Below are 23,946 nucleotides of genomic sequence, written 5' to 3'. Positions count from 1 at the left end.
TTAAGTAAATCGAAATTTGCCACTAGAGTCTAGCCTGATGAAAAATAACGACCTTAACTTATAGATTACTAGTTTCAAATTTGAACTCCCAGCAGTAGTCTCGAGTTAGACTATCATTTGTTTAGTTCCTCTATGTTTGATTAGTCCGCTTCGTACAAATCTCATTTGGTTATTGATTGGGTCATTGGTCGCATCTCAAGCTGAGCTAGCCATGTCCTGATTGACAGTTTCAAAATATGCTTTGAATGTGAATTCTGAGAAAAATACCTTCACCTACCTCACCTTGATCTTGTTGACATAAAATAAAAGAAGGAAAAAAACAATGTGAAAATTTGAAAAAAAAAAACGTAATTAGGAGTGTGTATCAAGTTAACTTCATTTGTGGAACATGCCTGGAAACGCACATTATGCTATTAACTAATGCCTAAAATATTATTAATTTTGTGATCCGAGAGGTGAGGATCATGCTTCGCAATACAACGGCTTGAAAATTGTGCACCATTATATATAACATAACCAATAGGGCTTCGAAAAGCCTTTCTTCTTGTTGATCAATTCAATTCTAACGTAAACTATAATTGGTCTTCTTCTCTATAAAGAAATGTTTTTATGGGTTGAGTGTAAAAAACTTTTTTATGACATCCCAAGTGACATTTTAAGGAACTCAATTTGCTATTAATGTGATTAAATTATCTCGAAAGATTGTTTGTATAAGAGAATTTATGAACTAATTAAATATGTCTATCGTATGGTAGGAGATAGATAAATTGTATCAAGCGATAGTGAATATCAACCCTCTTATAGTATCTTATATCATGATAAATTAAACATTCTCGTACTTTTTAGTCTCATCACTTTGTCAAAATGATGATGTAGAGATGAATTACCAAACATTGATTCATCCAAAATGCTCATAAGGAAAAGGGTTAATTGGGCAATTGCTCCATGCCACATTTTTTGGTGTTCTGCGGTCCACTCACTAATCTAGTCACTCAAGTCTGCAACTTTACCAAAATGCCAAAGCTGGTTGGTTGGATACATTGAAAGGTCAAGGTTCTTCTAAAATAGTCTGATAAGTTCATCAACGGTCAGAAATGCATCGTAAAATATCTGGCGGGAAAACATATTCCCATGCTTCTCGTGACTATTCGTGATTGATCTACGCTCGTTCATCATCAATTCAAAATTACGATATTGTCCTTACACAAATCAACGTCATCTTCTGTACGGGCCATGAGTGGTGCAAACTTTTTTATACTCATCCGACGTGGCACTGCAGATATCCGGAAACGCCAAACAAACAAAAAGCGCTGGAAAGCTCGTTGAATTCAGCTGAAGGTTCCAGCACATGATCTTAAGCTCCATTTCACACTTTGCAACAGCTAAAAACCTGTCTGGAATTCCTCAAAAACATGGTCACTCTGCAACTGCAGAGTAGCAGAGCTCTCGATCCTTCATCTCCGCCGTTACTCCACGGCTGCTCCTCCTCCTTTTGGGGCGGACGCGTGTCTTTCATCAATGGCCGCTCAACGATGAGTCGTCCAGAGAAGCTTCGCTCCAATGGTGGAACCGTTAGGATTCTCGCGATGTCCAACAGTTCGCCATCATTCAAGATGAACTTGAACGAGTACATGGTCACTCTCGACAAACCGCTCGGAATTCGATTCGCGCTCTCCGTCGACGGCAAAATCTTTGTCCACTCCCTCAAGAAAGGGGTATTTCCGTCCTTTCTCTCTTTTCTTTCAACAAAAGTTCAGACCTTTTGGTCTGACTGATTCTGTTTCTCTGTTTTGATGGGTTTATTTGTTTTCTTGAATTCGATTTTTCAGGGCAATGCGGAGAAGTCGAGGATAGTAATGGTGGGTGACACACTGAAAAAGGCTGGTGATTCGTCTGGAGGGAGGCTTCTTGAGGCCAAGGACTTTGGTGATGCACAGTATGCTATTAACATTTTGCATTTCATAATTTCATTAAATGAATTTTGGATTAAATGTCCCAATTAGCCTTTGAAAAATTTCAATATTGTTAATGATTTCGCTGCGAAAGATTGTCAGTTCATTTTTGTTTTTGTTTTTGTTTTTATTTTTTTCAGTCTTTGGTTTCTTCAGGAAGATGCTCACGGAGAAAGCAGGATCTTTTAGCCTGGTTCTTGAGAGACCACTCTCACCTTTTCCAATTCAGCAGCTGCTTCTTTTGAATGATCTTGATAATCTTTTCAATAGAGGTCGAGTTCCTTTCGCCACTTGGAACAAGACTGTGTTGGCTTCAAGTTTGCAATCAGCTACCGAAAACAGTGGGAATTCTGGTTTTGTTACTTTCTCCTCAAAGTTTCTAAAGTCACAAGGATGGAATTTGTTGAATGGCCAAAATGGTCGTGTTCAATCACAAATGCAGAAGAATACTCTTGCCCAACCCATGAGCAAACTTGTTTGTATATTTTCTGAGGAGGAGTCGGAACATGGAGAATGGGCTCATGGAAATTTCCCACTTGAGGAATATATTAAGGCACTGGATCGCTCTAAAGGCGAGCTATACTATAACCACTCTATTGGCATGCGCTACAGTAAGGTGTGATATGCATCAAATTCTTTGACTATATACTTGTACTGAATAATTTTTTGTTCTTTCGATAGCATAGTTTGTATGAGTTGAAATTTTCGTTGGCTTGCTCATTCATTATGTTTTTCATTTGTTAGATTACAGAGCAAATATATGTTGGATCATGTATACAAACAGAAGATGATGTGGAGACATTGTCCAATGTCGCGGTGAGTGCTGTTACGCCATGTATTTTTATGCAAAAGAACTTTTTTGTTGTTGTTGTGTTGTGTCATTGGAAATTTGTAGTCTACATACGCATTGTGATATTGTATCAACTTCCTTTCCATGTCTCTCTTTAACTTCTATGGAAATTCTTCATACAGGGAGTCACTGCTATACTGAATTTCCAAAGTGGAACTGAGACAGAAAATTGGGGAATAAATTCCATCTCAATAAATGAGTCGTGCCAAAAATTCAACATTCTGATGATCAACTATCCAATAAGGTAAAAAAAATAAAAGATTCTGTACAATCTTCTATTTATTGATGATATAAATTTGCTAAATCTTCTTTTGAAGTCACTTCAAATCATGGAGGTTGTGCATGTGCTTGCTTCTTGTAGTTTCAACAATCGTTTTATCAAATATTAATCAGGAATAATGTTAGCACTTTTGATGAATTTTTAAATTTCAGCATCTGACTAGTTTCTGGACATTTAGCTTAAATGCATTAGTAATTTAGTAGTGTCATGTATTTTCAACCAAAGAAGGAATTAAAATTAATTTAGGATGATATTCCTCATAATGTAATGCGAATTTCAGAAACGGAAAGGAATTTCTGGATGTGTCAAAGGGTAATGCTTTAGTTGCTTATAACTCACTAGCTAGACCTCATAAAATGTTTGAACAAATTTTTATTTTTTATTTTTTTGGCAGGGAGGGAGATTCTTTTGATTTAAGGAAGAAACTACCATTTTGTGTGGGCTTATTATTACGCTTATTGAAAAAGAATCATCGTGTTTTTGTGACTTGTACGACTGGTTTTAATCGGTCTCCTGCTTGCGTAATAGCATACCTGCACTGGATGACTGATACTTCCCTTCACGCAGCTTATAATTTTGTAACTGGGTTGCATTTATGCAGGCCTGACAGGTTATTCTCGTTAACACTTCTCATTTTTTGAGTTCTATACAGAATGAAAAGAACAAAATTCCCTCGCTTGTGACTGACTAATCAAAAGAAAGAAGTCACTTATTGTGATTAGGGCCACTTTGTAATTGCTAAATGGTGAACGGTATTCTTGAAATTTTTATGCAGACCGGCAATTGCTTGGGCAACATGGGATCTTATAGCCATGGTGGAAAATGGCATGCATGAAGGACCTCCAACACATGCTGTGACATTTGTATGGAATGGGCAAGAGGTAGTTGACAATTTCAGTTTCAATTCAAGTATATAATGTATACTTTAGCAGTGGCGATGGTCATTGTATAAATCTGAAGGGACAATGAGGGAAATTTCTTTCGCAATGCCTTACTTGGCCTAAGACTAGTTCTGTAAATAGTTTTTAAGCATGTAGTCTTTAAAGCATATTATACCTTCTATATTTGAGCAGTAATGGAACTACTTTGTGTCTGTTGGTGCTTCGTCTCTGTCTCTATTTTCAGGGGGAGGATGTAACCTTGGTTGGAGATTTCACTGCAAATTGGAAAGAACCAATTCGGGCAAATCACAAAGGTGGATCACGATGGGAAGCAGAAGTTAGACTTTCACAAGGAAAGTAAGTAAAAAAGCATTGTATTACTTATTTTGTTATTGTCACAGGGATCAAAATACGAGACCTGATGCCCTTAGTTAACTCCAGTGCTTGAAAAACTTGTAAAGCTAATGCATTGTGATTTCTATTTTTCTTAATTAACTTTATTACTTAAACCTCAGAAACACATTAATATGCATATGTGTAGAGTTAGAGTTTTATACGCATGAGTTTTTTGTTTATTTTTTTCAAGTTTTCTTAGACTAGTTAATCATGGAAGTATCACATGATGAGTTTATCTAAATTTCGTTTTAAATGGTATTATGCTCATGACCTGCAGGTATTACTACAAGTTCATTGTTAATGGGCAATGGCGGCATTCGACATCCTCCCCTTCTGAAAGGGATCAAAGTGGAAATGTCAACAATATAATCATCATCGGCGATACTGCCAGTGTGAGACCTAGTGTTCAACAACAGATAAAGGTCAGTCACTGCACTTATGCATATCTGTTTCATCAATTGTTTTCATTTTGATATAAATTTAAACAAGTATTAGTACATTAAATCTCTGGACTTGTTTTCTCTTCCAAGAAGCAGAAATTGGACTTGTCCAGTGCGTATGCTTTCCTTCCCCAAAGGATATGATACATGATGTGCTATTCGGGAAAGATTGATCTTTCTCCTTTTTATATATCCTATGATGACTATGATCACTTCACTTGTGGGGGGTTGTATCTCCAATTCTGATGGCTGTTTTGACTTTTTTGATAGGATGTGAATGTTGTGAAGGTGATTGAGAGGCCACTAACAGAAAATGAGCGGTTCATGCTGGCAAAAGCTGCTCGTTGTGTTTCATTCTCTATATGCCCAATTAGACTAGCTCCAAAGTAGATGGCTGGTGATTTCCATCATACAGTCGTTGTCTTACATTTTTCTTTTTCTTTTCTGAGGCTGGTAGTTTAGAACATATCATGGAATTAGTTTCCAAAGTAAAAGACGTTTTCATAATTGTAACTTGATTCGATTCTTGAGGTGATTCTGTATGATATTAATAAATTGAGTTGGTATTTGCACTTGCACAACATCTAAAGAGTTGGTAAGTATATCTTATGTTTAAAATGCGAGCCAGGTTATTTTCTTACGATGGGCCCTTTTGGAGGGTTTTGCACCAGTAGTAGTAGAACTAAGAACAACAGTATCAAACCAGAGAAGAGATAGACAGAAGAGAGAGATTGATTGTGCTCATTTCATGCCTGCCTTAATAAGATTGCATAGAATGAAGTGTACGTTTGTGCTGCGTGCATACGCGTTTGTGAATGAGAACGTCATTTGTACCATGTCTTTATGTCATTTATACCATGCCTTTATGTCATTTTGCTCTTATTTATGTATGTATATATATTATAGATTATAGATGTATGTATGTATTTGTGTGTGCTCATGTGTGTGTATATATAGTGTTAGTGTAGCTGAGCCCATATATCGGGATTAAGGCTTTGTTGAGTTGTAGCCCTTCTTCGCTGGTTTCTGCTTAGCTCACGGGAACCTTTTGTACTGATGTGAACTGGAAAATCAATTTGTTAGTAAATATTTGTCCTTGATTGAAGAACTAGATTCATCATTTCCCGGCTTTAACAGCAAGACTCCAATGATCTACTCCAGGTGTATATCGATTCTCCAAAGTTTGCGTTGCTGAGTTAAAACCATTAAATTTACAAATTGTAAACCGGGCATCTCTCCTTATAGTATAGCCGCACGGCTATACTCTTTAAATGTATTCCAGTATTTTAATAGTATAGCCGCGTGGGTATACTCTTTGAATATATTCCAATATTTTAACAGTATAGCCGCACGGCTATACCATTTAAATATATACGAATATTTTAACAGTATAGCCGCGCGGCTATACAATTTAAATATATACGAATATTTTAATAGTCTAGCCGAGCGGCTATACTTTTTAAATATATACTAATATTTTAATAGTATAGCCGCTCGGCTTTACTCGTACAATATATCGAATATTCTAATAGTGTAGCCGTGTAGCTATACGCGTTGAATATATTTGAATATTTTAATAGTATAGCCACGCGGCTATACGCTTTAAATATATTCGAATATTTTAATTGTATAGCCGCTCGGCTATACGATTTAAATATATTTGAATATTTAAAGATATATATTTAAATCCAAATTTTCATGATTTAGCACATTACTTTTAACTTAAACCCGTTGAAATGACTACTGTATATATTTGCTCTGATTGCTGATTTCCTTTGGGCTTCTTCGCCTCGGTTTGCTAATTCCTATATTTCCATTGCCTCCAATTGGGCTCCTCCTCTTGATATTTCAAAACCCAGTCTGATCCTCACACCCACACGAAGACTGACGATGAGGTACCCGGAAAGGTTTGCTTGGCTCTTTGTTGCGTTTTTATGTGAATTCTTATCTGTGCATTGGTTGGCTTGTGTCAAAACGAGGGAAAAATTATACTTTTTATTGTTCGGTTGTTTTGTTGAAGCTCATTCGTGCTGCTTTAGGACTTTTCATGTGAATTTAATCTCAGTATTGTCTGATTTGTGAGAAAATGTGCCTTTTTAGTTTGTTTGGTTGCTATATTGAAGCTCATTTTTGCTGCTGAGTTTGTATGAATATTTTTGTCGCGGTTTTGTTTAGTGTGTTAAAGTGTTCCGCGAAGGAATTGGTGCTTTTATTTCTTGATGTGAGAGTTGGTTGTACGTTGTGATTAGTGTTTCTGTCGATTTCAACGAGCTACTTCACCCCCATTGTTGTGGGTTATTTCTTCTTGATGTGAATTCTTACCGGCATTGTTCGGTTTGTGAAGCATTGTGGAAAATGAAAAAAAAAAGTTTGCTAGGTTGCTTTGTTGAAGTTCATTGTTGCTTATTTGATTAGTTTTTGCAGATTTCAAATTTGATTTTGTTGTGGGTGCTGAGAAGATGCAGCAGAAGAAAACGGATATAAGATTTTGGATATTAGTATATTTGGCATATTGAAAATTATGAAATTGCATGGACTGCTATTCTTTATTTTGAGCTTCTAGGATGCTTTTCCGGTTCCACTTGAAAATGTGGTGAAAGGAAAAGCGAAGTTAAGATTTCATGAATTTGGGTTTCTGTTATTGGGCATATGAGTAAATTATGTACCTATTAGAAAAAAAATGGTCCCGTTATTGGAGCTTAATCCCATCCATCAATGGGTTAAGGAAGTGAATTTCCACTTTTATGAAACCAATGCGTTGTCCTTTTACTTATCTTCCTGAACTTTTTCATGTTATGTTAAATTAATGGCCAATAAAGTTTTAACTGCTATTCTGTTACCTTTAGGGAAATCATAAAAACGATACTGCTCCTGGGAGAGTTTTATCAGCAACTTTTGCTGATTTGCCTGGACCAGAATTAAAATGGGAAAATATGGCCGCCGCACCTGTAGCTCGCTTGGATGCGGCGGCTATAGCCGCTATACAAATAAAGAATCTTCTATTCGTGTTTGCTGGATACGGTACCATTGATTATGTGAGAACCTTAAATTGTTTTTTTTTATATTGTTCATGCTATATATCTACTGATTTTTTCAGGCTATGTCCTTTTTTATTTATTAAAATGGTCTGTTGCTTATTTTTAACATCCAAATTTTCATGATTTAGCACATTACTTTTAACTTAACCCCGTTGAAATGACTACTGTATAGATTGGTCTTACATTTTCTTGAGATCTTGCACTTAGAAATGCTATAGAAAAGAAACACTTGTCTGCGGCTGACAGATTTGGTAATCATATTTTTATGCACACTTGCTTGTCTCTTTGATAGTGAAAATGATAGTATTTAGTTTTCATACTTTTTTTTTTTTTTTTCCTTTGACAGGAATTTTGGATGATTCATTTTTCCTTTCTATGGCTTGCCAGCAGTCTTTTGCGTCATTGCTTCTTGTTGGGTGCTTACAGAGAGGAACTTGACTGTACAGTGCTGTCAAATTTCATTACCCTAATGATCACCTCTGCTCTGTGTTTATGTTACTGTATTTACGGCCTTAGTTTGATTCTGGTCTTCACTTTTCACAGATAAGTTATAAGCTGGCTAAAATTGCAGCTGATGCTGTGCCCGAGCAACTCAACTTTGGAGAGGTAGACTTCATGTAATGGGTGGTAGCAAGGAGAATCGATATACACCTGGAGTAGATCATTGGAGTCTTGCTGTTAAAGATAGGAAACGCTTTGCTTTCACTGCTGAATGCACTTGAAATTGAAAATTGGGCTCCACCCCTTGATATTATATATATATATATATAGCCGTGCGGTTATACTCTTTAAATATATTTGAATATTCTAACAGTATAGCCATTCGGCTATACTATTGAAATATATTCGAATTTGTCAATATTATAGCCGATCGGCTATACTCTTCAAATATATTCGAATATTTTAATAGAATAGCCGAACGGCTATACCTTTTATATATATTCAATTTTATTAGTATAGCCGCGCGGCTATACTAATATATTCGAACATTTTAATGGAATAGCCGAACGGCTATACGTTTTAAATATATTCAATTTTAATAGTATAGCCGTGCGGCTATACTATTTAAATAATATTTGTATATTTTGAACGTATCTTACCGTTGTGTGGTGATTTCCATAATAATACGACCGTTGTCTGGTGGTTTAGAAAATATCATGCAATAAAAGACATTTTCATAAATTGTAACTTGATTCGATTCTTGAGGTGGTTTGTGTATAATATTCATAAATAGAGTTGGTATTTGCACTTGCACATCAGAGGTTTCCAAATGGAAGGGGAGAGGAGCGTAATCCAAGAGAGCCCTGTGAACTGGGGACCAGCATGGCAGCATCTAATCTAAATTTGTACACAAAAAGAGAAATTACAGCTAAATATGTCGCACTCGCATGCATGTAATATGATACCAAAAATGTCGACATAATGTTTGTTAGAGAAGAAAAATGTCGACATATAGAAAGATAGAAATTCATATAATGTTTGTTACTGAACACATCCCCTTCCCTCCCTCCCTCGCTCTCTCTCCCTCTCCCTCTCCCTCTCTCTTATTGTCCCGATTTTCACTTCTTTTTTCTTTTCTTTTGGTTTTGACCTTTTGATTCTTGATACATAGTCGCGGTTGCCAATCAGTTATTGATGATGCCTTCTGTCCGGCCACTTTATGCTGCTGAGGTGCACACGGGCAAGGAAGCGTTTTGCTTTCACTACTTTCAATCCTGACTTCTTAAATTAATTCGGTTCGATTCCTAGTAATTTTTCGGTGTGACAATACCACTTCGAAATTCATCGTCTAACTCTATGAGGCCTATCGACCCAACAACGATTGGGATTTGATGACACTCTTCACGCTGAGAGAGGAGCACCCAGAAGATAATTTATTTGGCACGACTTGTGATTTACATGATATGCATCGTGAAGCAGCAAAATGGAAGAAAATAAATGGGTACAGTACAGGCATGAACTCATTTACATGCTGTTTTTACTTCCTACATGAAGTTCTTTTTGCAATTTCCAGTTTTACTTAACTATGTAATTTTGGGATGGGTAGTCATGTTGCAAATTCTATTGTAGGCTTTAGTTGGGCAGCCCAAAATAAATTGCAAGCCCACAAAGGTGAGAGAGTGAAAGCAAAAATTAAAAGAAAAAAAGATAGACCTAGTAATAATGTACACGATTCGCTACAAATCGAAAGTATAGGGTGGAAATCGAAAGTATGCTACAAGTCCAAAAGAAGGTACGGGAGAGGCCGACAAAATCCGTAGAATATAAGACATATATATACCCTAGAGCCAGAGCCAGGGCCAGAAAACAGATAGAAGAGTGAGAAATAATCCACTTTCGACCAACAAAAAAAGAAGAAGAAGCCAGAATCCACAAGAACCATAAGTTTGAAGTTTTAAGGATAGGACCTTATCTCTGTAATCTGTCACCCATTATGTCTGTTGCATGTCAGCCATTAATTCCATTTCACCCTACGATAGACAACCATAGAACCAGAACCATGTCTTCTTCTTCTTCTTTTTCTTTTTTATTTATTTTATAAAAAAACTCACATTTAGCCTGTGGTAGTAATATATTCATAGATTAGGAGGTTTTTATTTATTTATTTTTATGGATGTAATAAATTAGTCAACTTTATCCACATTGAATATATGGAGAGTGTAGATATGTATGTAGCTATTATGGCTTTGGAAATTCAAGATAGAATCTTGATATATTTTTAATTTCAGAAAAAGAAAACATCATGGCCTGGCTAGGCTATATATCTAGGCTCTAAAAGTCCCTGAATATTGCCAGCCACCAACTTTTACAATGAATCAAAATGCAGTAGATTGTTGAGTAGGCAAATGTGAGTTACTGAATTTACTTCCTTTATGAACATACTTGAACTTGTCTATATGCATATATATTACATTATGTGACTCGCTGAGTAATTGAGGAAGGGAAGGATATCGGGATGGATGTGAAGGAAGTTAAAGTTCCACCTCAATTGACAATATAAGGAGTAGTCTAACTCCGCATTTGCAAGATTTTTTAATTTTCCAACGTGGGACATTTTCACAATATTCTCACAAAATAGTGGAGTGTTTCATGAATGAAATTGTATGTCTTATAGTCTTGTTCAAACTATTAGCTAGGAAGGAGATTAGGAATAATGAAATGATAATGTATCTAACTCATTATCGCATTAGTATATAAAAATGAGATGTATCTAACTTATCTATACTGCATTATTACATATTATATCGTATTTGATCAGTCACTCTCTCACTCTCACACTCACACTCAGAGAACAATCAACAACGTATATAGGAGGGAATCGGATAGGAGGATCAAGTGGTCTGGACACTCTAAGGTTGAAGATAGAAGGTAAAAACACCAACGGCATTGTGGCACGTGTCCAAACAAACAACCAAATGCGTGGAAGCAGCAATTTACAATGGAGGGAGGAAGAAAATAGTTGGTGTTTGTTATTATTAACTTGTGTTGTGTCGTGGCGACAGGCAGAGGATGGAGAGATATGCATGGGTTCATCTCCAACGTCCAAACCTCATCCTTGAAGATTAGAAGCTCTCGTTTACCTGGCTTTCTCCATCACAATTTCAATGCAGAGCTAGCTAGCCAGGCCCCTTGGGTGGATATATCATATTCATATAGACGAGGAGGTGGTGGGTTGGTGAGTTCTATAAAGGCAGGAAGGTCCAGGGTTCGTTGCCCACCATGTCTTCAGCTTCGCTAGTTAAGAGCTTCAACCTCACCTCTTCTTCCTCCTCCTCACCCTTCTCTCCTGCTACCAGTAGGAAACCTAGTCCTTGCAGTGTTTCTGCCAGGCTCACTACTTCTCCTGCTTCTCGATCTCCTGCCCCTAACCTCATCCAGAAGAAGCCTGTTTCCTCTGTTCCTGCTCTAACTAGGGTACTCTCTCTCTCTCTCTCTCTCTCTCTCTCTCTCTCTCTCTCTCTCTCTCTCTCAACTAGTACTAGAACTATATAACTATATTATGACAATGTGACTAGCTAACCCTAGCTAAGGTCTGCATTTGATCTGAGGTTTTTTTTTGCTTTGTTTATCAAACTGACATTTTACAACAACCGTGATTTATTTATTTATTTATTTTGTTAGAACAACACCTGTGATTTAATTGATGAACTGGTTTCGTGGCATTTTCCACATTGGTCTTTGGTTCACGTGGATAAAGTAGTAGAATGAGAATTAATTGCTATATATACGTGTCAAATTATTTATAAATGGAAGTAATCTGTTTTGTTGTCACACAACTAATCCGCTGCTTACCGGGACGACGTGGACGCTGGTCATTGATTCCCCATCATCTCATCGGTTCCTCATCACGCGGCAGTTTGATTTTCATCACTCAGAAGTGACACGTGTATGATCAAAATAAAAAAAACAAAGAAAAAAGAAAATGACACATGTATGGTACTAATTTTACCATCTAACACTTCCGCTCCAATTTTAAAATTGACTGGTAAATGAAAGGTATAAATATTCAAGGACCTACCATTCTTGCCTCATGCACCAACTTAAGCTAAAACTAGTACTGAAAACGGTGCCGTTGAGTCAATAAGTAAGAAAATATATCCCCTGCGGATATCCTTTGTAATCACTGGTTGTTATTGTTTACTGTATGTGATTATATATGGAAAGTGTAAATCTCTTGTTAACTGAACATGTTATTTTCTCTGCGGATATTTTGTAGAAGGAAGAAATGGGAAAGGAATATGAAGAGGCCATTGCATCTCTCCAGAAACTTCTCAGGTACTTTCTTTCTGTTCAACTACTAGTTTTAGTTTGTCTTTGTGTTTGTGTTCATATTTGGGATGCATGGGATGGGAGGATTAAAAAATCAGTAAAATGCTTGTTGGGTTAATTGTTCATGCAGTGAGAAGGCAGAGCTGAAAGCTGAAGCAGCATCCAAGGTGGAGCAGATAACAGCCCAATTGCAGACAGCCGATGGCAGCGGCACCAAGACTTATGATGCCGTCGAGAGACTCAAGAGCGGCTTCATTCACTTCAAGAAAGAGAAATATGAGTATGCACACTTGAATGAAGCTCATACCATATATATTTAGTTTAGCCATGCATTTTGTTTCTTAATTAAATTGGTAAATTTGTGTTTTGTCACTTCACAGCACCAACCCAGCTCTGTTCAACGAACTTGCCACAGGCCAATGGCCCAAGGTATAAATTTATATTCATATATCTGAATGATAATGAGTTTTTTTTTTTGCAGTTTTGAATGAATGAATGTCGTTTGTGTTTGCAGTTTATGTTGTTTGCATGCTCGGATTCCCGGGTTTGCCCATCACATGTTCTGGATATCCAGCCAGGGGAGGCTTTTGTGGTCCGCACAGTTGCTAATTTGGTCCCACCCTTTGATAAGGTTTCATTTCTTCCTTATTAGATTAATCACATTAACAATTCTGAATTTGTACAAATGAATCAATGACAGTTTCTAATTTTGGAAACCTGGAATTGTTTGAACAACAGACTAGATACTCTGGGACTGGGGCTGCCGTTGAGTATGCTGTTTTGCATCTTAAGGTAATCAATTTCATTCATCTCCAGTTTTTTATTCCTCTCTGGGTTAACTTAAACTAACTGACTTGATTTGCGTACACAAAAAGGTTCAATACATTGTGGTGATTGGGCACAGCGCTTGTGGTGGGATTAAGGGACTCTTGTCCATCCCAGAAGATGGAAAAACCTCCACGTACGTAAGATTAATTAAGAACAAGGCCGCCTGCCTTTGTTAATCTTAATTATTATTATTTATTTAACCTTGTTGCTTGATCATGATTCATGTCATGATGATGATGCAGTGACTTCATAGAAGACTGGGTGAGCATCGCCTCCCCTGCAGGGAAGAAGGTGAAGGCAGACCATGGCGCTGATGCTCCCTTTGCTGAATTATGCAGCCATTGTGAAAAGGTCCCCTGCTCTGCTCTGCTTTTCCTGCTCCTCTGTTTTTGCATTGCATCATTGCAATTTGCATGCATGCATGCTTATTAATGAATTAATTTAACAAGAGGAAATGAATGCAGGAGGCGGTGAATGTGTCGATTGGGAATCTGCTGAGCTATCCATTTGTGAGAGATGGTTTGCTGAAGAAAACTCTGGCAATCAAGGGAGGCTACTACGACTTTGTCAAGGGAGGTTTTGAGTTGTGGGATGTTGACTTTAGCTTCTCTACCTCTCTCTCCGTATGATCCCATCTTCATCTTCAAACCATCCATTTTCTCTTCTTCTGCCCTAATAAGTATCCATCCCATTATGTTTCTTTATTTCTTTCTGCAACTGCAACTGCAATGTAAAATCTAGTATATTTCCCTTCCCTTTCTTCGTGTCTGTTGTTTGTATCTACTACATGGTTCGCAAATAAATATATAACGGAGACCACGTTGGCTGTTGGCTCCCTCTTTCACCTTGTTTGTTTGAAAAAATAAAAAGCACTTTTTCTGGTTTATTTTCGTTAGAGAATACTGCAATTTTCTTCTGGTTTGTTTGTTTAGGTAAAAGAGGTGGCCACCGTACTGCAGTGGAAGCTCTAGGGGCATCACCACCAATTCCATTCCATGGTTTAGAGAGAGAGAGAGAGAGAGAGAGAGAGAGAGAGAGAGAGAGAGAGAGAGAGAGAGAGAGCCTTAGAGATGATGATCATTGCAAACATGTGGCTCCATCTCCTCATGATATGAATCTAATTACGCATATATGATGAATGGGTTATGATAAAGTGAATTGGGTTATGTAGACCAACAATTTAAGCCATCTTTCTTTTATCTAAAGTTTGGGTTGTTAATCCCAAGTTCCTCTTAATTTCTTCTAAGCTTCTGCGTCCGTCGATTATTGGAAATTTGTTCGCACGTCTTATAGATGAGCTGAAAGCCAAAACCACAAAAACCATATCTTATTGCTCCCTCCCTGTCAGACAATTTCCATCTGTTCAAGCCAAACTAATCAAAGACTTGAAATGAAGACAGCAAGGGCAATAAAACCAACATAAACTGCGATGGAAAACATTCACAGCTTTCATTCAAAGCCCTGTCTACTGACTAAATCAGAAAATCCACCCTCCACGAATCACCAAAAGAACAGTTCTTTATCGGATCAATACGTGTGCCCTTAACTCCAATCTCACAAATTTTGCACTTTCAATAATAGATGTATCGAATTCTTGGTTGAATCAGACGGACAATGCATTCTCCGTCAATACAATCCCTGTTCTTGTCATAAGCATTATAAACACGACGTTGTGCAGATATGCAAAAGTTGCTCAGAGAGTTCTTCTACATCATAAACATGGAACTGCCATATCAAGGATGATGATTAATTACAATTGTTCACGGATATATGTACAACCGGACCCTCTTAAATAAAACCATCAATGCCCAAAAACAAATGGTAATCTGTCCCATTTTTCTTGGTTAACCGAGAATTTCATTAGATCAGAGGCGATTCGTCCCATTTTACATACACAAATCAAAGCATTTGATTGGTCATGTCTCGTCAGCCTTTGGTTCAAGTACAACAGGGATCTTCTCCTTCTGATCACCACGCAACACCTCCACAGTCACCTGCGTTCAAATACTACATTAATATGTTGAACTACATATATAAGCTCGTTATTTATAAATAAATAAACTACCCTTTTTTTTTTTAAGTCCCAAACAAGCTCAGATCTACATTAGTTTGGCCAACTGGAAGCCCATCTGAGACCAGAAATACTAGAAAACCTAGCACCAGATAAGTGGAGAAAAGTTTGCTTGTACTAGGATGCGTCAAGACTTTTTACAGGCTACATATAATCTGGGAAATAATAAGGGACAAAGCGATAGGATGAAAGACCATACCTTATCACCCACTTTACATTGGTCGAGAATTCTATACAAGTCGCTACCATTGCTGACCTTTTTACCATTCACAGATGTTATAATGTCACCCAAGATGAGTCTGCCATAGGCATCACGCTTGGTTGGTAGCAGTCCCTGCAAATTGGAGGTTTATCAGCTCCAGTTGAATGGAAGCACAACTAACATCTTTTCACAATTCGGTTCTAGTTTAATCACATTATCTACCAAAAGGAAATTAATTTCTGTAGTACAATACTTATATTGGAAAAACAGAAAGGGGAAAGAGTACCGCTTTGCCAGCTGGACCATTTGCTGGTGCGTCTAAGACAAGCACTCCACTAACCCCCAACTGTTCAACAGATTGATCAGGTGCAAACTTAATTCCTAAAACAGGTCTAGTGACCTTCCCAAATCTGACCAACTGGTCAACAATACCATTTACCTGAATATGTAAAAATATTCAAAAGAAAATCAGAAGAATTATCTCAAAGCATGACAAGAAGGAATGTTAACAGAAGGACCTTCACATGATGTCTACTCACAGTGTCAACTGGAATTGAAAATCCAACACCTGATGATGCACCAGAAGGTGAATATATAGCCGTATTTATCCCGATAAGGCTTCCTGTGCTATCTAGAAGTGGGCCCCCACTATTACCAGGATTAATGGCAGCATCTGTCTGTATAACATCTTGAATTGGACGGCCAGTAGCAGCGGAACTAATTTCTCTGCGAAGCCCACTATAGATAACATGAAAAATGCATCAGTAAAATGCATAGTTTCTCATTGACAGGAATCCACCAGCAGAATGTAAACCCTAATGAATAGAAAAGCAACACCATTGCAGTCCATTCAATGCTAGAAGTCATGCATGACTCATCAGTTAAAGACTCAAACAAATACAGAATCAATAGACTATGTACCTGATAACACCAGTTGTAAGAGTATGGTCAAGCCCAAACTGCAAAATTAAACACAAAATCAAATTGTCAGTTGAGATCGATCATACAGTTAGTCATACTGAAACCTTTCATAGACTTTTGTGAGAGAAGAACATCAACTCTGTTAATAGCTATAGAGCATCTCCTGTTTGATACTAGGTAACTATGTGCACAAGCATGCTGTGGGGCATGCTGTGGGAAAAGCCTTTCTGAGTACTGATTTTCATTTCCATCTACTTGAACATATATTTTGGTAGAAAAGATGGGTAAAATTACTCCATTTAACCTATTCTCTATGTACAATTGAATCAATACATTTTAAGTGAACTAAATGAGTACATCAAGTATCTTAGTAATTCGCAGGTTGTCTATCTGCTTGGTATTTTAAAACTTCATGATATCTCCAATGTATTTGAAATAAAGATATCTCCAATGTATTTGAAATAAAGATATCTCCAATGTATTTGAAATAAGAGTAATGCAGCAAAACATGTAGGAAATAAAACTATACTTACAGGATTGCCAATAGCAAACACTTTCTGACCAACAAGCAAGTCTGCAGAGACACCAATAGGTATAGGCCTTAGTTTGTCTTTGGGTGCATCAACATGTAAAACAGCAACATCCTTGTCTTGGTCAAATCCAACAACTTTTGCATCAAAAGTTGACTGGTCAGCAAGTGTGACCCTGTAAATAACTAGCAGTGATTTAGATGCAAACCATGAGGAGAGGTTCCATTGTCACTTTTTCAATTAACACCACAAAAGAAAAAGAAAAGAAGACAATAGAGAATCTCTGTCAAACAATCTAATGACGTCAAACCAAAAAATTATCTCAATTTGCAAGCAAAAGATGTCTCACACATGACCAGAGAAAAAATTATACTCAAGAACGGCCCTTAAGAAGAGTGATATGGGGAAGCCAATCAATTAATCGAACATACAGTTCCATAATATCCCCACCACAAACTTTGACAGGATTCTATCGATCCCTCTTCTTTCTTATAAACACATCCTGTACTCTCCAGACTCCATAATTCTATTGACATGATGCTTAGGTTGAAGAATAAATGGGCCATCACAGAGCCACATTTTACAACCCATAATGGCATCTAGCCTGTAGGCTATAAACTACAACGAACTTATCAAAATTGAAGGAGGTCCAAACGTATATAGAACTCGTATATCTGTTGTCCACGACATTGATGTTGAGGCAAAGCAGAACTATATTAAATCATCAAATTGTTCTGATACTACAACTTAATTAGAATTGCCGAACCAAAATTTGATGTAACAAAACAGTAAATACATTTCAACGAAGAAAGAATCAGAAACCAACTAACCTGAGATCAGAAGCACCACGAATCACGTGGTAATTGGTGACAACGTGACCGTCTTTATCCCACACAAAGCCTGACCCAGACCCCTGCGGTACCTCAAACACATCCAAAGTAAACGCATCCTGCCTAAAACCAACAAACACCCACCACCACCGCTTCAAAATCACAATCCCAACCCAAAAGTAGAAACTAAATATAAATTAAAAGTAAGCACAACTGAGAATGGCCAAAGCTCAAAAATACCTGGCTGCAAGATTGGTGATGTAAACAACTGAGGGAGTGTTCTCCTGAAAGAGCTGAACCGTAGCGAGCTCATCGGATTGCAACTTTCTCGGAGGAGTGACCACGAAAGCCGAGGCCGGATCCACATCGGCGATGAAGAGGGACAAAGCTAGAGCTACCGAAGTGCAGAGAATGAGCAGAGAATCCAAGGCCGTCGAGAAGGGGTTCTTGGTGGTAAGCAGAAGCTTGTGGAGGCATGGAGGACAGTAAGTCTTGTACGGGATCAAAGACCTTTTCTGGGTTTTGTGGTGAAGAAGGGAGAGGATAGGTGAGCCTGTTGAGCTGGGGGATTTGTGGAGGGAAATGGATTTGGAGAGAGGAAAAGTAATGAGCTTTCTGTTTGGAAAGCGAGAAAACGAGGGAAGCGGAGAGAAAGTTGGGGAAGAGCGGAAGTTTGTGGAAATGAGTGAAGAAGCAGCCATTTGGGTTTTGGGGACAGCTGCCCTGGAAGGATTGCCTAGTTTGATTCACTTCTTATTAATATCCAAGCTTTCATATAACGAACGAACATTGTAGATTAGTGTAGATTGTACTCTAGTGGGAGAGTTGGGACTGTCATAGTTGAGTGTGAGAAAGTAACTGGATATATAATTCAAATAATTTGCAAAATAATTATTTTTGTTCATGCTTTAGTTCTCCTATTTCAATTTTATTTTTGTAGTTTTAAATCTGAGCAATTCAATTTTATTTTTTCTTTTCATATTTAACGGCTAAACTGCCGGCCCAGACAAGTAAAGGTTAAGCCCTTTTTGGTTTGCTAGCCTACGAGAATGAAAGAGACTGCGGCGAAAAGCCCAGAGGGGTTTCCGTTATGTCCAAGGAATCAAATTACAACTGTTTCTCAACCTATCCAGGTAATTTCATGCTTACGAAGACACCAAACACTTACACTTGAGTGAGTCTTTGTCCACACGCAACGCTTTGTCAATATGGCAAAAGATTTATTTGTCTTCAGCCATTCTATTAATATTCGAACGTTAAGTTTCACATCCTTTTCGTAACAAATTACTAGGATGTTTCAGATTCAATTCAATTCAATCCATCCCGATCAATCACTCAAATTCATTTCGATGACTTCAATGGATGGATTATTGTAAAATTATAAAATATGAAACCCAGTTATGGAGTTAAAAGTAAATCCTACGAGTCCCCAAAAGAAGTCGGCATGCATACTCACAAGACTCATGAATCGAAAGAAGAAAAACCAATTGACAATAAGGGGAGTAGCCCAACTCCCCCATTGCCAGTGCATCAGCAGCCAGGAAAGCTTCAACTCCAAACTCGTGGTTTTGGGCATGCTCATAAAAGTCACAAAGAAAAATGATAAGTTACAAGATTTTCCCAAGGGGTCTTAATTCCTTTGGTATGCCGTCAAAATTTCCAGCAGTTATATCTGATTGTAGCATCGGTCTTTTCCCAACTTTCCAAACAATGCCTTCTGCCAGGTGCTCCTTATTTGGCGTCAACATTACAAAGTTTGGATCGGCTCTTTGATAACTGCAAAATGGTTCAAACAATCAATTCATTTTACGTGAGACAAGTTCCATATACCTTCAGGAACATTATCACAAAATGAAGACTGTCGCATATCCTATTTTGAAACAAAACGCACTACATGCCCTTGAGGCACTCTGGACTAGGACCAAATGGCCGGCCATTGACCATGTACATGCGCCAAAATAGGATAGTTTATCCAAATATGGAAAAACAAGATACAAATGAACGAACCTGGCTTGTCTAAGATTCTCAACGCGAATGCCAAAACCATAACCTGTCTCCCCAACAACGTGATCTCTGGTAGCTGCAATACACAAGGGGTCAGTTTGTACTCATTCAGTACTTGGACACGCACATTCACATGCAAAGCAGGACTTCTTCTATGTCATTCAGGCCCAAATCCAAGACCATTGGTGAATTTTTGTATAGCATAGTAATCTTGGCAATAAAATGTTTCCTGATTTTATAATTAGGTCATAAAAATCTACCAATTAGAGATACCTGAAATGCTGAATGTGAAAGAAGGTTTCCACCATGATTTAAATGCCAACGCTATAGATGAGCTGAGAGGGCCCACCTTTCCCTGCATGGATGAATAATGAGTGTTTCATGAACTTGACATGATCCAAAAATTGCAAGCACAAGATTACGTTGAATATGGTACCTTCAGCAAAAAGTTTTTATTGGCTTGCCAGGATGCAGCTACTTGAAAGGTGGAATCTGGGACTTGAGGTACATAGCTTGATTCTGGTACATCGTTTGACGATTTGGTGTCATCAACCCTTTAAAACAGCATCACAATATAATCAATTATTGCCAAATTTTTTGCATATCAAATATATTTGATTATTTACCTGGTCTGCAATTCAAAGCCAAAATCGATATAATTTGTAATTCCAACTACTTCATTTTCTTCGAGGGGGTTTTTCACCTGTTTAGTTAAAGCAGTTCAAAGTTAGTCAGTACAGTATATGCTGATTTAAATACAAAAATTAAATTAAAAAGAACTTTTCTGTAGCATATAACAAAGCAGGGATAGACAATACCCGTCTTTGGACCACCACATGTTGATAGAATGAGGCAATGAACTGCAGTATAAAAATCAATGCTTGAGATCCACAAAGAGGTATATAACATGCTGTCAATTATGATTTAGAACTCGAAAATCTAGCATTGGAACACAACCATGTATAGATAAAGCAATTAACTTCAAGTTTTGGAGGTGCTAGGAAAACTATTGAATGTTAGCTCCTAAAACACTTGAGATCGATGGAATCAATTAAACTTAACAAATGTATCAAAACTAAACAAAAATAAACCTGAGAACTTTTCGATAGCTCAAGACCAAAGTTGAATGATGGACTCAAAGGGCTGCTTGATCCCACTCCATAACCGATTGCACAACTCCAATTCTTTAAATTTCTGTATTTTTGACCTTCTTTACTCCCATCTTTAAAGAATTAACCAACAAGATTTACATTTGAAATAAAATTGTATCAAGATCCTTTAACATATAAATAAGCAACATCAAAAGAAGACAAAAGAACTTCATTCAATCGTTCAGGGCCAAAGGCTCCAGTTATGAGAAGGCATTACATTCAGGCTCATACTGCACCCCGGCTGTTAGTCTTCCCATCTTGCTCACCAACCATGCCCTTCTTGGACATTCATCTTTCACTGCAGAAAAAAGATAGTTACATAGTACAAAAGGTTTCCACCGCACCTAGTAAGTGCAGATAGAAATGATGACTCCAGAGTTCTCTCCCCTTCTAAAATTCAGATGATGCAAAATTGCAATCACGGGTTATAAAATAGCCATTCTCCAAAGTTTCCAGAGCATCCAAACAAGAGTCTACCCAGCAACATTTCTTTTATTTTCCTGCTTTTTATTAGAGGAGTTGATAACATCTTACTTCACATCCTTACCAGGTAAACTTGATAGCTATGCCATAATTTAGATATTACCAAAAATTAACTGAATGTTCAGAACAACAATACAGGTAAGTATAACTCATATTGGGAAAAAAAACTCATAAAATTGAAATTCAGGTTACATACTGGAGAAAGGCATGGCTGTGGCTCCAATTGACAAGTTTGTGGAGCCATATCTCAATCCCATAACACCAAAGTCTTCAGAAGTTATTCTGCATGAGTAGTGAGCTCTGTAAATATTATACATTCATGTGTATGTGCACCAACTATCCCCAAAGTCATTTGGAATTTTTAGTAAAAGGTTTTCACCTTTTTTTCAGAAGCATTGGGAAAATTCCGAACGCTCCAAATCCATATTTAGGGTAGTAAGCACAGGCCCTCATTTGCAAAGTCCTAAAGTGACAGAAAGTATGGCAATATATAAGTAAATAACATGGCTCTGAATATGAAAAACCGAGAAATTAAAAGACAAAAATGACACTTCAGAGAGATGTTCCTTACGGATCAGTGTTCGATACGAAGAGGTCCATGAATGTATGAGGATCATCAACATCACTGCTCAATGAAACAAGCATTACGAAATTGTTTATGTCACTACATGTACGTCCAACGTATCGCCCAGAAAAAAGGCAATTCATGTACAACGGGAATCTGAATCTACTTCAAAGTACCTTTGCCAGCGGAAAAATGCATTTCCAACAATACTCTCCTCGGGTTTGTGATCAAGTGGTCCTGAAACCTAAACATGTTAAGGAAAACGGGAAGATATTTCCCGTGGATTCAAACCATCAACTTTGAAATTTCAGATTCAGCTAAATCACGAAGGATACAGTTGCAACCAAATCGACATGAGGATCATCTATGGGCTTTAGCATGATCATTGTGCTAAAATGCCTTGCTTGTTCAAAATAATCGTCAAACAGACATTTCAAAGCAAGCTTCCCAAACAACAAGTCATATGATGACTCCAACATCCTGCATCAAAATTACTCACAATATAAAACAATATTTTGAAAAAATATATATACATAACAATTTAATTGCAGAAAATCAAATGCTGGCCAATTTCAACCAGGAGTGGTATTCATAAGCAAGCAGTGAAGACCAGTATTCAACATAGCTAAGGGCTTATGCACTGGCAAAAAGAGCCTTGTGCTAACAAATTGAAATGAAAAATAATGAGTCGATAAATGGGAGCATATGAGGTGTAATTAGAGCAGAACCTGGTGCGGGCTGCGAGAGGAGGAAAGTCGAAGAGAGGTGGGACCAGCACCATAGGCGGTGGTGGCTCCTTGTTCATCAAGTTCCCCATATCTATCTGCTTTGCTTTGTTAACAATGTCAATGCTAGGGTTTCTGAGTATTGAATGGATACATAGACATGGAAGATGAGGAAGAAGAAGAAGAAAACAGTGAAGAGATTGTTGCTTGTTACTTGTGATTCCGTTTTTAGGAGCGAAAGTTGCGAGATTGGCTTTACTTTACCATAAAAAATTAGAAAATTAAATTACGAAACCGCGCCCGCGCATATCTCCACTCTGGACTGCAGAGGAAAAGGCTCAAACCTCGATGACCGTTTCAACGCTCCCACCTACGTGGCAGGTCCAGGTGGTACTCCAAACTCTCAAGTGACACGTCACTCAAAAGCCCCAAAGTTTCCTTTTTCACTTCTATTGGGCCTCTAATGAGGGCCAGAGGGCCCAAGACTCATTAACATCTTGGAAGAAAACTCATTAAGGCCTGGAGCCCATTGGCCATTATTAACTTTATTTATTTATTTCTTCAATAGAAAGGATTTTAGGAAAATAGGAAATCAAACGCAAGTGCTCGTATTAGTTTGGGATATGACTAACCCCTTAAGCTACAAACCTCTTGCGACTATAATTAAATTTTAAAAAATAAACATTGTAAATATAATGTCATTAAATTTCTATAAAAAGAAAAAGACATAAAAGTTATGTCGCAGTTTAAAGCTTAAGTTTCATGAAATAAAATAAAATTCCAAGTATTTTCTTTATGTTCACTCATTTTAGTATTTATGTTACCCAGTCTACATGCTAATGAGTTTTAGGTCACGTAAAATCAAGCAACTCATGTCATTTCAATCATTTTCTAATGAAACAAAACTAGCCTAAACAATGTTCCACTTCCATTCAATTGTCTTTGTCCCTATTGAATTTTTTCGGTGCAACTTACTGCTTTTGTTTGGCCTTAAACTTGGAAGAAGGTTCCTCTCGTCTCTAGAGTTGT

The 23,946-nt window shown here is 37.5% G+C and overlaps 4 protein-coding genes and 1 long non-coding RNA gene across 10 annotated transcripts; 3 read left to right on the top strand and 2 right to left on the bottom strand.

The window, feature by feature from the left end:
- The first annotated feature begins 1,253 nt into the window (after nt 1-1,253).
- LOC117623571 (phosphoglucan phosphatase LSF1, chloroplastic) lies at nt 1,254-5,382 on the top strand. Of its 4 annotated transcripts, none has more exons than XM_034354602.1 (10): nt 1,254-1,715; nt 1,830-1,936; nt 2,109-2,568; nt 2,697-2,768; nt 2,925-3,046; nt 3,477-3,692; nt 3,858-3,963; nt 4,208-4,320; nt 4,637-4,781; nt 5,070-5,382. In XM_034354602.1, exons 1-10 carry the CDS (start codon nt 1,413-1,415, stop codon nt 5,187-5,189), a joined length of 1,764 nt encoding a protein of 587 aa, XP_034210493.1. In that variant the 5' UTR covers nt 1,254-1,412; the 3' UTR covers nt 5,190-5,382. The 4 variants fall into 4 exon arrangements, with proteins under 4 accessions (XP_034210493.1, XP_034210492.1, XP_034210495.1 ...); XM_034354601.1 differs by having other exon boundaries at nt 1,302-1,715; nt 1,830-1,926; nt 2,093-2,568; XM_034354604.1 differs by lacking the exon at nt 3,477-3,692 and having other exon boundaries at nt 1,302-1,715; nt 1,830-1,926; nt 2,093-2,568.
- Nucleotides 5,383-6,538: 1,156 nt separating this feature from the next.
- Nucleotides 6,539-8,576, top strand: LOC117623008. 2 transcript variants are annotated; one of them, XR_004585058.1, is made up of 3 exons: nt 6,539-6,694; nt 7,646-7,834; nt 8,184-8,576. It is a non-coding gene; the product is annotated as an uncharacterized LOC117623008 (long non-coding RNA). The 2 variants fall into 2 exon arrangements; XR_004585059.1 differs by having other exon boundaries at nt 6,539-6,706.
- Nucleotides 8,577-9,443: 867 nt separating this feature from the next.
- Nucleotides 9,444-14,671, top strand: LOC117620712 (carbonic anhydrase 2). The gene is made up of 11 exons (XM_034350878.1): nt 9,444-9,779; nt 11,127-11,752; nt 12,555-12,613; nt 12,738-12,887; nt 12,988-13,036; nt 13,122-13,238; nt 13,346-13,399; nt 13,483-13,568; nt 13,678-13,786; nt 13,900-14,058; nt 14,368-14,671. Exons 2-11 carry the CDS (start codon nt 11,558-11,560, stop codon nt 14,404-14,406), a joined length of 1,017 nt encoding a protein of 338 aa, XP_034206769.1. The 5' UTR covers nt 9,444-9,779; nt 11,127-11,557; the 3' UTR covers nt 14,407-14,671.
- A 346-nt stretch (nt 14,672-15,017) lies between these two features.
- On the bottom strand, nt 15,018-18,883 carry LOC117620710 (protease Do-like 1, chloroplastic). Of its 2 annotated transcripts, XM_034350874.1 has the most exons (8): nt 18,230-18,883; nt 17,990-18,112; nt 17,163-17,334; nt 16,630-16,667; nt 16,248-16,446; nt 15,995-16,147; nt 15,706-15,840; nt 15,018-15,429 (listed from the first exon to the last, which is right to left on the bottom strand). In XM_034350874.1, the coding sequence occupies exons 1-8, from the start codon at nt 18,688-18,690 to the stop codon at nt 15,352-15,354; spliced, it is 1,359 nt and encodes a 452-aa protein (XP_034206765.1). In that variant the 5' UTR covers nt 18,691-18,883; the 3' UTR covers nt 15,018-15,351. The 2 variants fall into 2 exon arrangements, with proteins under 2 accessions (XP_034206765.1, XP_034206766.1); XM_034350875.1 differs by lacking the exon at nt 15,995-16,147 and having other exon boundaries at nt 18,230-18,830.
- A 305-nt stretch (nt 18,884-19,188) lies between these two features.
- Nucleotides 19,189-23,265, bottom strand: LOC117620711. The gene is made up of 14 exons (XM_034350876.1): nt 22,921-23,265; nt 22,528-22,672; nt 22,369-22,436; nt 22,199-22,252; nt 22,007-22,090; nt 21,824-21,909; nt 21,362-21,442; nt 21,085-21,215; nt 20,812-20,853; nt 20,620-20,696; nt 20,430-20,547; nt 20,267-20,348; nt 19,997-20,069; nt 19,189-19,765 (listed from the first exon to the last, which is right to left on the bottom strand). Exons 1-14 carry the CDS (start codon nt 23,007-23,009, stop codon nt 19,597-19,599), a joined length of 1,299 nt encoding a protein of 432 aa, XP_034206767.1. The 5' UTR covers nt 23,010-23,265; the 3' UTR covers nt 19,189-19,596.
- Nucleotides 23,266-23,946: the final 681 nt, after the last annotated feature.

This window comes from Prunus dulcis, chromosome 3 (genome assembly GCF_902201215.1).
Source record: "Prunus dulcis chromosome 3, ALMONDv2, whole genome shotgun sequence".
NCBI classification, from domain to species: domain Eukaryota; kingdom Viridiplantae; phylum Streptophyta; class Magnoliopsida; order Rosales; family Rosaceae; genus Prunus; species Prunus dulcis.
This window is presented reverse-complemented; position numbering and strand designations above follow the sequence as displayed.